Source organism: Mastigoproctus giganteus, chromosome 9 (assembly GCF_048544385.1).
Source record: "Mastigoproctus giganteus isolate SK-2022 chromosome 9, ASM4854438v1, whole genome shotgun sequence".
Lineage (NCBI taxonomy): Eukaryota > Metazoa > Arthropoda > Arachnida > Uropygi > Thelyphonidae > Mastigoproctus > Mastigoproctus giganteus.
In genome coordinates this window covers 93,319,105-93,334,072 of record NC_143583.1, presented here as the reverse complement: position 1 = coordinate 93,334,072, position 14,968 = coordinate 93,319,105, and the positions used below count along the sequence as shown (strand labels likewise).

Sequence of the window (14,968 nt, the reverse complement as noted above, 5' to 3'; positions counted from 1 at the left end):
GGCGCACCAGCTTCTGTGGCCATAATGCACCTCCAAAGGTTTTTGCAGTACTTTGATCCAAGCCCGAGGAAGGATTCGAACCCGCGACCTTTAGGTTGCCAGGCAGGGACTTTACCCACCCGGCTAGCCCGGTCAGTATCTGCAAGAGTAGCTCATAATGTCTTATCAATGATATACAGGGATTTTTCTAGCAGGGATAAGGAGATCATTATCCCCTTGGATAATGATCTCCTTATCCCTGTACAAGGCATTAGTCAGGCCACACTTTCAATACTGTATACAGGTCTGGAGGCCTCATTTTAAGAAGGATGTAGAGCTGTTGGAACGAGTACAGAGAAGGGCAACAAGATTAGTGACTGGAACAAAAAAAAATTGTTGCTCTTACGAAGAAAGGCTTAAATTTTACAAATTACCGTGTCTGGAGACTAGGTACCTGTGAGGTGATCTGATTGAGGTGTATAAAGCTTTGAATGGTTTGAGCATGCTCAATGCTGATGGAATTCTTCCTCTTGCTCAGAATAATCATCTGAGAGAGCATACGTTCAAATTGAGGGAAGACAGATGTAGAATAGATGTGTGGAAGTTTGCCTTTAGCCAGCAGGTGGTTGGTTGGTGGAACCGACTCCCATCCTTTATTGTGGAAGTTGATAGCCTAAATAAATTTAAGGCTGAGCTGGACAGGTACTTGGAACGAACAGAGGGATGAAATGGGAGCTTTTTTTTTTTTTTTTGGCTGATGCTGCATAAGCTTGCTTTCTTGCATCATATGCCTCTACTAATGCTAATGTATTATTATTATTATTATTATTTGCCAACATGCCAGAAATATTACTGCATATATCAACTAACGTGTTTGTATTTAACTTCAACATATCTCTTCTACTTTCCTCTCAGTTATTATAAAATATTTAGGTTACAAATAAGAATTTGATACACTCTCTCTCTCTCTCTCTCTCTCTCTCTCTCTCTCTCTCTCTCTCTCTCTCTCTCTCTTCCCCCCCTCCCTCCATCCCTCCATCCCTAAAAAATTCCTCATAAGTGAATCTAGAATCAAAATATCTATTTAGTTTCAGCAACCTTAGCAGGCTCATCACCAGTTAAACTATTCATATGTAATGGACCGGTATAATTCACACCACTTCCTTCTAATGTTTTAGATAAGTAAAGAAGTATTTCTGCATTTCTTTGCCAGACACTTCTCATAATCTGCCTTTGTTTGTCTAATCTCCTTTCACTTGATTGCAAACTAGTTCATATGTACTGTAGGCTTCTCTATCATCTGATAATTTATATGGATCCCCCCCATGTGTCTTTCTTCTCTGCCACGAGTCACATCAGCTTATCTGACACCCATTTAGGTCTCTAAGCCTTGACTGTATCTCTTAAATCAGTGTTTCCCAAACTGTGTTCCGTGAGATGTGAACAAGTGTTCTGCGAAAATTCGTATTTAATAATTAAAAAAATAAAATAAATAAACTTTGCATATTTGTAGCATACACCACTTTTGTATCATTATAATTTTAACATTTTTTTTTTTCGGTTATTAATATACTGGCAAAGACTAATAATCAAATAGACCGCGGGACACTATTTTGACAGGCTTTTGCATAGAGAAGTATGCGTAGGAGTAATGACATCTATGAAAAAGTAGCAATGCAGTGATCTAATATGCCATTCATATGCGATTTAGCCTGGAGTACATGGGTTAAAGGAGGGGGGAAGCAAACTGATATCATAACTAAACTCACTTCTTTGTTTAAATTTTTTTTGATAATTATCAGTATTTCGAAATATTATTATTAAAATAAATGACCGTGGATTTGTGGTTAAAAAAAGGAACTTTAAAACGAGAAGCAAGTACTTCTAGTATTGCAACTGTGCTCGATGAAAACAAACACAATATTGTCACACTTCAATGTGAGGATGAACAATCACAGCTTTTGTTCCCCAAAAAATCAGAAGTGAAAAAACAGGAACCAACTAATTAAAGACCAAAACAAAAGTATGATGAGTTATTTGAATTTTGGCTTTACATGTGTTGGAAATAAAGATGCTCCTAATGCACAGTGTGTCATATGTAATAAAATATTAGCAAACAGTTCTTTGGCTCCCGCTAAACTTGTGTTTCATAAGTGTTCCGTAAATATGTTGTGAGATTAAATGTGCTCCGTAAATATGTTGTGAGATTAAATGTGCTCCGTAAATATATTGTGAGATGAAAAGTGTTCTGTGACTAAACAAGTTTGGGAAACTGTCTTAAATGGTATAAAAAACTAAATAGCCTCTACAATTATTTCCCTGAATGCTTCCCACTTAGAATTTGCTTTTGGTAACATTATCAGTTAGTCTTACTGCATAAAATTAAAAACTGTCTGGGACCGCTGTAGTCACCTTTATGAAAGAAAAAGCCCTTCCTTTGCCCTTGACAGTAGAGGTCAAAGGAGAGATAGTAGTTCAAGAGTTTTTTTTTCTCACTTACTAATTATAAAAGCAAATATTGAAATTTGGCAATAAAATACTTCATTTACAGAAGAAAGAAAAATTAATAACAGCATTTCATAAATTCAAAACAATAATACCTACAATTAATGTCTTATATTTGTTGTAAGCAAAATCCAACAGTGAACCATTTCCATACCAGAGAGGATAGGAACTTGGACACATTACTTCTCTGGAGAGGACAGGATGGCTATTAAGATAAACTCTTGCCAGATATTGAATAACTGCATCTTCTACAGAAAGCTGGGCTTTGGATAATCTTATTTCAGATGGATATCTGAAAATTGGCAAAAATACACAAACTAAATTTTTTACTATACAATATTTTGAAATGGTTTACCATTGAAATAAAAACAACACTGCATTAAAACTTTTTTTCTGCTACCAGCACATAAATTAGTTTATTCCTATGGGCTTCTTGGAATTAAATCTGAAACTGTAATATGAAATGGTCTATCACAAATAGTGACCTGAGAAAAAGTGACATACAACTTTAACTGATTCTCAACTGCAATTCTAGATTATCTATGTTTCACTTAAATAATAATACAATAAGTGTAAGTAGTAAAAAAATAGAATACAGAATATAGTGAAAAAAATGCTATACAATTTTCCACAGTATTTACTTAAATAAGTTTGATATCAACAGTACGAATAAATGTTTGTGTTGTGAATTTTCTCTTATATGAATGTCAGTTGCTTCGCTTTCCAATGTTCAGCAGTAATCTGCAATTATCAGTGTGGAAGAAATGAATATTTAAATTTAGTAACTGATGAATGTTATACTTGAAGCTAAAAATTATTAAAATGATGAACACAATTACCTGTTATAGTATTTTGTTTGTTTATATTATATGAAGATAACTCCTGAATATTATAATGTATAATTAATATTATATAATTTATTATTATCATATAATTATAGTGTGATATAATGTGAAATTAATATCACTGAACCTAAAAAGAATAATAGTATCCTTATAGTGTACTTACAGTTATTAGAGAGAGTTACCTTTAATCCCTTTTTGCTAAGGTTTTTATGCTCCAAAAACCCGTACACGTTATTTCAACACTACAACAGCCTTTATATAGGCTGTTGTAGTGTTGAAATTTAGTCATAGGTAAAGAACACACAAATGTAAATAGTTATTTTCAGGATTTTAAGCAATACCTTGACTAATTTTCCTTCTGATTTTCCTGAGCACGAAGTTTAGCAATTCCTGATGTAACTTTACCAGGACTTCCCACAGATCTTTTCAGAGAAGAGTATGGCCTTGGAGGTTGCACAGGTCGAGCACTCAATTCAAATAATTACTGAGAAACTTGACCTTGTACAATACAAAACACCATTAAAATACAAGGAGAAACTTCATAAGCTATTGAAGAAGTACCAAGAAGCAGGCATCACAGAATCATTGATATCTCCTTATAACAGTCCTTTCCTTCTGATGGAAAAATAAAATGGAGATTACATTTTGTTTCAGGCCTCAGAGCTATCAACCAAGTCGCTCTACCAAAAAACTTTTTTGCAACAATTCAGAGGATCTGAATATGAATCCACAGGGAGCTAGTCTTTTTGAAACTTGCCTTAAATTGAGGTTATTACCGGTTTTTTTTTTTTTTTTTTTTGCTTTCAGTACATCCTTTCAAAAATTACAGCTTCACAGAATGCCCCAAGATAAAAAGAACTCTATGCAGAATTTCTAATTTCTAAAAAACAGCATCATGGGAGACCTAGTCAGTGAAGGGGTTGTCTGTTTTCATAACAACTTCTTAACATAAAGCGTACTTCTACACATAAAATCATATGGAGGAAAGTTTTCAAGCATTGAAACAATGATTTATGATTAAAGTGCTCCAAATGTAAGCCTTTCTTCAAGGAGTAACATACTTAGAACACCTGGTAACTTTTTGAACTACAGGATTTTTTCTTTGTCTTTTTTTTTTTTTTTTTTTTTTTTTTTTTGTAGGGACTGCAATATTTTTTTTATTGATGGCAAACTCCAGTTTTTGCTTCATTGAAAATATTTCTGGTGCATCTTCACTGTCTTTAGTTTGATCATGCATACACGAAGATGCAGAGGTGGAGTTAGTAATTTCGAACTCAGTATTATTTACCAACATGCCAGAAATATAACTTCTTGATATTCCAATATTTCGGAGTCTTTGAACTAGAGTATAAATAATTTCTGCAATAGAAGCTTTGCTTTGTCGATTCTGATTTTCTTCATCTTCTTGATGGTTATGGAAGTAAAGAATAACACTTTCTAAATCAGTACAACTTTGTTCTACTTGAAATTTTGATGCAGCATACAACTCTGGACAAAGAAAAGTTTTGTTAGCAAGTGATTCATCATGAACTGAATAGTCGCACTTGCAGTTAGCAAATTGGAATCTTGGCAAAGTAATGCTTCAATCGTGAGGTTCACTGGAAGAAGAGCTGAAATTTCTATCAATATAGTATTGAATTCATTCTCGGTGAAATTAATTTTAGAATTAAGATCAATCAATTTTTTTTTAAACAAAATTTCTCAATTTACAAAACAAATTTATAAATGTTAATGTTATATTATTCATTCTGGATTATATTAATCTGTAAAATATATACATTAATTCAATAACTAAATTACAAATTATTAGTAGATATAATAATTTATAAGCATAAATTATGTGTACTTTTATTACTTACTGTTAATATTAGAGGTGTATTACAATAACAAAGAAGAGAAAAACCTTGTCCTTTCAATTATATTGCACAATATAATTGAAAGGACAAGTGATACACATAATAGTCAGCACAGCATCGAGGTTTGTTTCCTCTGCAGGAAACAAAACTCGATGCTATGCTGACTATTATGTGTATCACTATGACACCCTGTGGACAACTTTTGAACTCCGAATTTGGGAAGCTGTTCATTAATGGGCTGTGAGGTGAGTCTTGCTTATTGAAAATCCCATTGCTCGGGGCCAGGTATATAGACACAGGCACATTGTTGCTTTATGCAAGTGGCTTACTTTTCACAAATTGAAATAGTTGTGTTTATGTGTATCTAAATTGAAAAACTGACTTTTAATTCTAGAATCAAGGGCTAGAAAGCCAAAATACCAATATTTCAGTACTGAAAAATAACATGAAATATCAGTATTTAGATATAATGGAACTGGTATTGCAATCCCTAGTTTAGATGCATAAATGAACAGTCCCCATTCCTCTGTATTATGTTCATAATCAAGGATCTTCATAAGGCCATTAACATCATAGCAGTAAGTGCTGACATTGTCATCAACAGAACTGAAAAAATTCTGATAACTCTATTTTGCTTGATTATGGTAAACTGTTATATTGCTCTCTCTTGCAGCAGATTCCAAACTTACATTCAGTACTGAAAAACATTTGACAAACTGGAGTCTGTAATTATTGTCAGTGGTACTGACAAATGATACAAGAAAGCAAGCTTATATAGCGTCAGCAAAAAAAAAAAAAAACAAAAAAATAAAAACATAAAATAATAATTATAATATTATAATTTGGTTATAATGTTATTATAACAAAATATATAATATTATAATGAGGTTTATATAATAATATAAACCTCATCTGTCTATCCCATATACCAATATGTACAATTCTTCTTTAAAATTATTCAAACTACACACTTCTACAACACCAAATGGTAGTTTGCTTATAGGACTTTTACTTCACTCAGTCATTCTCAGAAAGCAAATTTGTGTACAATCCTGCAGCATTGTCTGAGGAAACAGTTAGAATACCAACATCACTAAGTTTACTAAATCAATTTAACACCTTAGACACTTCAAGACTCAGCACTTACAAGGAGACAAATCATTTCCTTACAAGTGTCAAGTTTCCAAGCACTGCAATTTGCAGAACTGGAGGATTTGTTGGTAAGAGTACCACTTTTTGTTCGCAACCAATCTTGTTGCTCATGGTTCATGTTCATGGTTCATTCTGATCCTCCAGGATCCATCAACATCTTGTATGGGCCCAAAGACTTTTCACAAAATTGTACACTCGAACACTCTCAACAATTGTTCATCTTTACTTGTTAATGTCCAAGCTTCACAACCGTATGTTACAACTGGTCTAACGAGACTTTTGTATATTCTTAATTTTAAATGTGTGTTCAATACTCTGGACTTCATTTGTGCATAGAAGCATCTGTTTCCACTCAGGATACAGGACTTAATTTCATTAGTAATAGAGTTGGACTGGTTTATATGCATACCTAGATAGGCAAAATTTTGAACATGCTCAAATGAGAAGCTGCTGGATCTTAAATTTTCGTGTTATCTGCCATTCTCCGGACTTCCATATATTTTGTCCTTGCTTCATTTATCATAAGTCTTCTTCTTTGTGCTTCACTATCCAGCCTGGCCACTGTTTCCTCCAGTGCTCCTTTAGTCCTACTGATAATAGCGATATCATCAGCACAGACCTGCACTGTCTTTGTGACTGTGTGTCCAATCACTTCTAAAACCAAGTTAAATAACACAATAGAGAGTGCATTGTCCTGTCTAACACCAGCATTAATGTCAAAGGGGGTCGTCAACTCATTGTCAATTCTCACCATTGCTTTAGAGCCAGCCAGGGTTGCTTTTATGAGCCTAACAATCTTTGCGGGTATGCCCAGGAGAAGAAGATCATTTATCATTTCCTCTCTGTTGAGTGAATCCAAAGCTTGTTTGAAATCTACATATAGGTTAAATAAGTGTATATTATACTCAAATGCTTTTTCCTGTATCTGCCTCAAGAAGAAAATCTGGTCAGTTGTTGGGCGATTGGGTTTGAAACCACACTGATATTCTCCAATGATTTTCTCCGAATATGCTGCCAGTCTGTTATAGATAACTCCCGACAAAACCTTGTAAGTAAAGTAACGCTCAATAATGTAATGCCTCTACAGTTAGAGCAAAGCAGTTTATCACCCTTCTTGTGAATCAGCTGTATGATTCCAAGTGTCCATTCATCTGGGATTTTTTCTCTGCTGACAAAGTTCCTGCATATATCATTGACAGAACTCCATTAGTTGTTCTAGCAGCCTGTCTGCACTGATCAGAGAACTTGATGTCAGACTGTATGACTGCCCCTAGATCTCTTTTGTTCTCCAACACCTTGAGCGTACTATCACCTAATTGGTATGTTATTCTGGGATTACTGCTGCCCATATGCAGTACTTTGCATTTACCAATGTTAAATGCCTCAATTCCACTTTTCAGCCATTTGCAAAATTTATCTAGGTCTAACCACCCTGCCAACCTATATCAAGATTATTGTATAAATTTGACAATAAGCTTGATATAGCTTCATCAATATCCACAACTAAACTATTGGAGGGAATGAATAAGTGAAATGGGAGGTGTCTTTTTTTTTGTCTGAACTGTATAAGTTGCTTTCTTATACCATTTGCCACTACTAATGCTAATATTGTTATTAAATGCTGTAAACAGTAATTGAACCAACCTTGAGAAATTTCACTAACACCATTAGTCCAAGAAGTACAAGACCTAAGAACAGGTATTAGTATTTTCTTTATTATATAGCTGCAGCAGAGAAAAGGCTGCTCATCAGTTTGTAACCTAGTGGTAATACTGAACTCCTAAATTCAAATGATAATTTTTTTAAAAAAATTTATTTTTATTTATTGTAAGAGAGCAATCTCTGCCAGACTATGAAACCCCCCCTCTTTTTTATGTAAACCCCAAACACGAGAGATATTAGAACCTATAGTACTTAGTACTGTGCTTGGGTTGGAGGTTGAGAAGACGAAAGAAAAGAAGATATTTGTTGACATTGGACTTGAACTGGATGTTGGCTGGTGGCAGCACATGCTTGGACTGTTTTGAAAGAGAGAGAGCGGGAATTATAGAAGCCAATTCAGAAGAACAGTGCCCATGGAAGTATCTGTAGAAGAGGCATGCAGCAGAAACAGTACATCTATGAGACAGCAAGTGGAGAGACTCTGTTAGAGATGAATCATTAATTAATCTAACTGCCCTCTTCTGAACGGAATCAAGAAGCCTGAGAGGGGTTTTGGGGGGCACCACTCCAGATGTGGGAACAATATTCCATGATAGGGCGGATTTGAGATTTGTAAAGAGTGAACAGCTATTTGGAAGAAAAGTAATGCCGAGAGCGAAAAAGAAAACCAAGTTTTTTAGATGCAGAGGAAGCAATATTTGAAATGTGCTTGTGCCAAGAGAGATTAGAAGTCAGGGTAATCCCCAAAAGAGATATTTTGCCTAGAAATCGGTGTGTCATTTTGCCTAGAAATCGGTGTGTCACCAAAGATAAGCATAGGAGCAGAAGAATCCTTTTTGCAAGATATAAGGCAAGACTGAGTTTTAGAAGGATTAAAATCAACTAGGTTGTCTTTGCCCCACTGGAGAATTACCTGGAGATCATCATTTAAGGAATTGGCAGCAGATTTTCGAGAAGTTGAAGCTGATTGAGCAGGACACGGTTTCTCAAAATGGAAAGTGGAATGCAATGTGCTCTCATCGGCAAAACTATGGATAGGATTTCCAGTCAATTAAAGGTCATTAATATACAAGAGGAAAAGAGTGGGGGAAAGAACTGAACCTTGGGGGATACCGGCATTAGTAGAGAGGTTAGAAGACAGAGAGCCATCATCCTCAGTGAGCGATCAGAGAGAAAACTGGATAACCAATTACAAAAAACAGTTGGCAAACCATAAGATGGAAGCTTGTTTAGAAGACCTTTATGCCAAACATGATCGAAAGCCTTTGAGATGTCAAGAGCAACTGCTTGTGTTTCACCGAAATTTTCCACTGAATTAGTCCATAAATGGGTAACATAAGCCAGAATATCACCAGTGGATCGACACTGACAGAATCATACTGGCGATCGTTGATCACACAGAAGGTTTCTAGGTAGTTTAACAGTTGGCGGCTAATTGATTTCTCCATTACTTTAGAAAGAGTAGAGGTAATTGCAATGAGACGATAATTGGATGAGAGGGATTTGTCACCCTTTTTAGGAACTGGCTGGATATGAGCAAATTGTAGGTAAATGAACAATCTGTGCAAAATCATTAGTAATTGCAAAAGCCTCAGCATCTCGATCAGCTGGATCGGTGTGACTAGAAAATGGAAGCCAACTGGAGTTGTGAACATTAAAATCACCAAGGAAAATTACCTCACTGTTAGGAAAGTTGGATTGGAGAAAGTCAAGTTGCAAAGAGAGGAAGTCAAAGAACTCCAAGTGATTAGTGGAGTTGGGAGAACGGTAGAGGCAACAGATGAATTTGACACAATGAGGTAGAGAGATTTTAAGCCAGAGAAGATCGAAAAGAGGAGATTCCAAATTACCAAGTCTCTGACAGGGAATATAGGAATTGACATATTCACAAGTAGCACCTTTGAGGCAAAAGGAATCATACAGTGAATAATTTGGGCAACTGAGATGAGCAGTAGTTGAATCAACCGATAACTGAGATTCTGTCAGAAAAAGTACATGGGGTTTGGCAGACTGCAAGTGGAAATGGACATCGTTGAGCTTAGAACTGAGACCACGTATATTTGTGAAATGAATTAGGAAGTGTTTGGGAGGTTTAGATATTTTCACAGATAAGCTTACGCTATTAGTTTGACAATTCATGGTGTATTCAATAGTTAGAAAAGTGGGTGGGACATGCTGTATAAAGTAATGAAATTTTTAGATATGGCATACACATGGTAAGAATATACCCAGATCCTTGACATAACGTGGCCTCGACAATGCCCCCCACATACACACTACTCAGACTCCCTCCAGTAACTATCTGGCAGAGCAGAGGTAGCAAGATTATACACTAGCTGATCTGGAAGCCTCCTAGAGAGTTACCAATAGGTTCAGTACAGTGTACTAACTAGCGGCCTGCCTGAGAACACCGTTTTAGAGCTGTACCCTCGAAATGTAAGGAAGATTGGATCTTGCCAATGTTCATCATAACCTCAAAAGTCATCAATCATACCGTATGATGGAAGAGATGGGGAAGGATTGACTAGAACTTAGCTCTGAAGACTAAACATGGGTTCCACCACTTCAAGCCTCCAATAAGCAAAGTGGTGGTATTGCACCGGTTTATGAGAGTCATCTACCACCTAGTACTGCCTGGTAACACAGAGGGGTGGCATTCCTCCAAGTGGTGTGGGCGCCACACCTCGACCCCTGCTTACATAGGTTCACACCTGGGTGGTCACTCACCATGTGCCTGTGCATGGAGGTTATACCCAGGATTACTAACAGTCCCACCATTGTGAAGGTGCAAGCAGAGGATTTGGCTGCCACAGACCGTCCAGACTTCGTCGAAATTGGGTCCACGTGACTTGAGTGTCACCCGAATATCAGTTCCATCAGCGTTTTAGACTCCCAGATCGCAAGTACAGCTTGTCTGGCATATCTGATAGAATGTCTGTGACAACCTCAAGGACCATCTGTGCAAGAGTTATTTGGAAGATACAGTGGTAGTTTACTTTTTGCCAGTTTCTACACATCATTTTCTTATTTTTTTATTAATTTCATTAACAATATTATTTTATCTTATTTCATCTACCCTTTAGGTTTATTGGTAAAAATTTGGAAATGAGTGATTCAAAGTTGAGTAAATCCTAAAATGAAAAATAATATCATATTACCTGATCCCTATTCCAGCCTCTTCAATACTAAGAGCTGCTACATAGTTATATGACTGCCAGTTCTGCTTCAAAGCTTCTACAGGACCAAACATTCCTTCAAATTCTTCTCCAAACTTATCCCCATAATCCATACTAGGATCTAATGTTGAGTTACATTTTCCTGGAATACTCTTTGCAAAATTTTTATCATCCACTGATGGTATTATATGTACAGCTACAGTATCCAAAAGATTTGTAATCCTCTCATCCTTTTGATTGTATCCTGAAAGAAATAAAGAGGGAAAGAAAAGAAAGTTAACCTAACTGCTTAATAATCAGCATGGGCATCTCAGAGGCAAATGAATTACATAATTATTGTAAGTGTCTATTTTTGAATAGGAACCTTGCTTGTTGATATTTTTTCATTAACTAATCACTTTAACATGCTACTGTAATATAACTTTGGTAATTTAAATGATAGCACTAATGAAAGAATGTAATTCTTTAAGGGGGAAAAAAAAAATGCAAATATTGGTATCCAAACTCTTGGAGAGTAATCACAACTGGATAACAGCCAGTTGTACTTATTAGGACTACTGATATATATGGTACAGCCAAACAGTTCCTGGACTACCATATTAAATGTAGCTAGCTAAACTCCTGTACTAGAGCTACCCAAAGTGTTGGGTTTGCCCCTACACTTTGGAGAGAGGGAGGGAAGCCCACACTTTGGGGGGGCCACTTATTTTTGGGAGAGAGGCCTATTTTAAACACTTTTTTTAAATGAAATATGGATAAATCATCCCACTAATATAGGTATGAAGCATATTTTAATTTAATGTTTGAGATTGAATATACTGAAGTATATATGAAGTACAGCCACTCCCCGATTAACGTAAGGGTTCCGTTCTGAGGAGAACTCTACATAAGTCAGATTTTATATGTCCCCCATGTTTGTGCAGCACTTGAAACTGTGCTTACTGAATTCATTGAATCAAAAAAGAAATGTTCGACAAACATGTGAATAGAATTATTTATTGTATTTATTCAATTTTTTATCTCATGCACAGGAAAAATTACAAAAAAGCATGCAATTTAAAAAATTTAAAATTAAAAAAAAAAAGAGAGGAGATGGGCATAACATCAGTAAGGCTTACCTCTCGAGCACTGTCGCCAGAATCAATGTCTTCAGCTGATAAATACGCTGGCTGCGGAGGTTGAAGGCTGTGGAGATTTAAAAGGGGTCGGCCGCTCAACCTTGTGAAAGAACATATTAATGGATGACTGTACGGTGGGTTTTTTCTTTTCACCATACATTTCTTTGTAGCAAGCAAGCATATCATTCACCTCTCTCTTAACTTTTAAGAATCGTTCATTGTCAGGATCCATCTTCTCAAACCTCGCCATTGCCAATGCAATTTCATGAAATGCCATCTCTCTCTCTCTCTCTCTCTCTGGTGATGAAGAATCTCGGTTCCTCATTTGGTTCAGCTTGAGCTTCCTCAGCATTTTCTTCTTTCACTATCGCTGTCTGCAAGTCAATAAATTCTTCATTAGTTAATTCCTTCTCTGCTTCCACTATTAACTCCTTTGGCAACAACCTCCAACTGAAGTAGCTCTGCAACCTTTACAATCTTATCTGTAACCTCTTCATATGATTCATCTTTTTCAAACCCTTTGAAGCCTTTTACGTGCCGTGGGCATAATTTCTTCCATGCGCCATTTAAGCAACTTTTAGTAATTTCCGCCGCCCAGGCCTTATTAATGTTTAAGATGGCATGATAAATATTGTAAGACTTCCAAAAGTCTCTTAACGTAAAATTTTTCTCATCATCTATGGCAGACAATGTCTGAGCAAATGTTGTGTGTAAATAGTATGCTTTTAAATTCGAAATAACATCCTGATCCAGAGGTTGAATGAGTGAAGTCGTGTTTGGCGGTAGAAATACGACTCTCACGTTCGAATTGAAATCATCTAGATGTGTAAGATGTCCAGGAGCATTATCTAATAGAAGTAAAATCTTGAAAGGAACATCATTGTCTTTACAATATTTTTCATCATTTAAACCAATCCTCAAAGAAAGCTATTGTTATCCATGCTATCTGGTTCAATTGGAAATGCACAGGTAGGGTGGCTTTATTGATGCCCTTAAATGCACAAGGATTTCCAGAATGGTACACAAGCAGTGGCTTTAATCTGTAATTCACCCTGCATTAGCCCCAAGCAAGAGGTGGCACTATCTTTTGATGCCTTGAAACCTGGTATTGTATTTTCCTCTTTGGCAGTGTATGTTCGATCCGGCATTTTTTTCTAATACAGAGCAGTCTCGTCGACGTTAAAAAATTTGCTGCATTGAATAGCCACCTTCATCAATAATTTTTTCCAACACATCACAAAATTTCTCTGCAGCTGCAGAATTGGCACTGACGACTTCGCCGCATACTTTAACATTGTGGAAACCAGTGTGATGCTTGAACCTATTAAACCACCCGTTGCTTACCACAAACATGGCTTCGGATTTGCCGTACTAATCTTCAATATCTTCATAAATATTTCTTCCTTTTGCTTGAATGGCCATTGAACTCAGGTGCACTTGCTTCTGAATCTGATTTTCCATCCGTATTATTAATAGCTGTTCCATCTTCGATATAGCACCCGAACACTGTTTTGTGATCACCGTTGATCTTAAGTGCATTGATCCTTTGACATGTCCTTTTATACACTCTCTGTCCTTTAAAATAGTATTCACTGTTGAAGCAGCGAGACCTAATTTCCTTGCAACAGATGACAAACTTTGTCCTGCTTCGTACTCCTTAATCATTTTCATCTTCATTTCTAAATCAATTTTGTTTCAATTCCTGGCACTGCCAGCACTTTTCGTTGGTCCCTTTCCCTTCATCATTGTAATACGTAAATAGGAATGAAAAGAAGTTTCTGAAAATTTGTTTTTTATATGATTGAAGATTTCAGTGAAGGGGAACTTATTTCACCATAATGCTGTAAAGTAAAACAGAATTCCAGTTATTGGGATTATCGCAAATTCAATAAGATCGAGTTTACTACCTGTTAATAATTAGATGCACTAACAGAAAAGCCCAATAAACCGGAAAGTTCAATTTTTTTTTTATTGTTTTTTGGTTGTGACCTCCAGAAACGTGCTTTAGAAAAATATCACAAAGGCATTCAAAATCGATTTTTATAACGAAACATATGATAACGATGAAAGTGTAGTGCAATTTCCATTATAAATATGACCTTTTAGAGAGATAAATAGCTTAGTAATATAGCAAAATTTTCAACTTCCAAGGACTTGGAACGAATTACAAAAAAAGAAAAAAACAAAAAACAATATGTTATTGGGTTTACATTACAATATTTTCACAATACCTCCATTTATCCCTTCAGATGCAAAATATGTTTCCATATTTTTTTTTTCAGTTTGCACCAGCCAGCCAAAAACTTACATAAAGTCGAATTTGTGTAAGTCGAGTATTACATAAGTCCGGGAGTTCCTGTATATATTTATGAAACTATACACAAACTCATAGCTAAATGCCAAATCTGTTTATCTGTACTTGTTCTAGAAGGGAGGCATGAGTATATGAAATATTTTAAGGGGAACACAAGGTATAAAAGTTTGGAAACCGCTGCCCTAGGCATGACACCTTTCAAGGTACTCCCTTTGAGAAGAGCACTGCACTTTTGTCAAAGTTGATATCCTTGCTATTAGAATGCCAAGGATCATATTCTTGATATTAGCAGTTCTGGAACCATTCTGGCTGAATAACATACAAAGCATATTGACTTGCATCACTAACTCCTGTTTAATGC

The 14,968-nt window shown here is 35.9% G+C and overlaps 1 protein-coding gene across 1 annotated transcript in view; it reads right to left on the bottom strand.

The window, feature by feature from the left end:
* The window catches only part of LOC150080550 (carboxypeptidase D-like), a 297,430-nt gene that overhangs the window by 156,766 nt on the left and 125,696 nt on the right, over window positions 1–14,968 (bottom strand). The window contains 2 exon segments of the mRNA XM_090380730.1: window positions 2,584–2,776; window positions 11,158–11,419. Coding sequence (XP_090236856.1) covers window positions 2,584–2,776; window positions 11,158–11,419 — 455 coding nt within the window.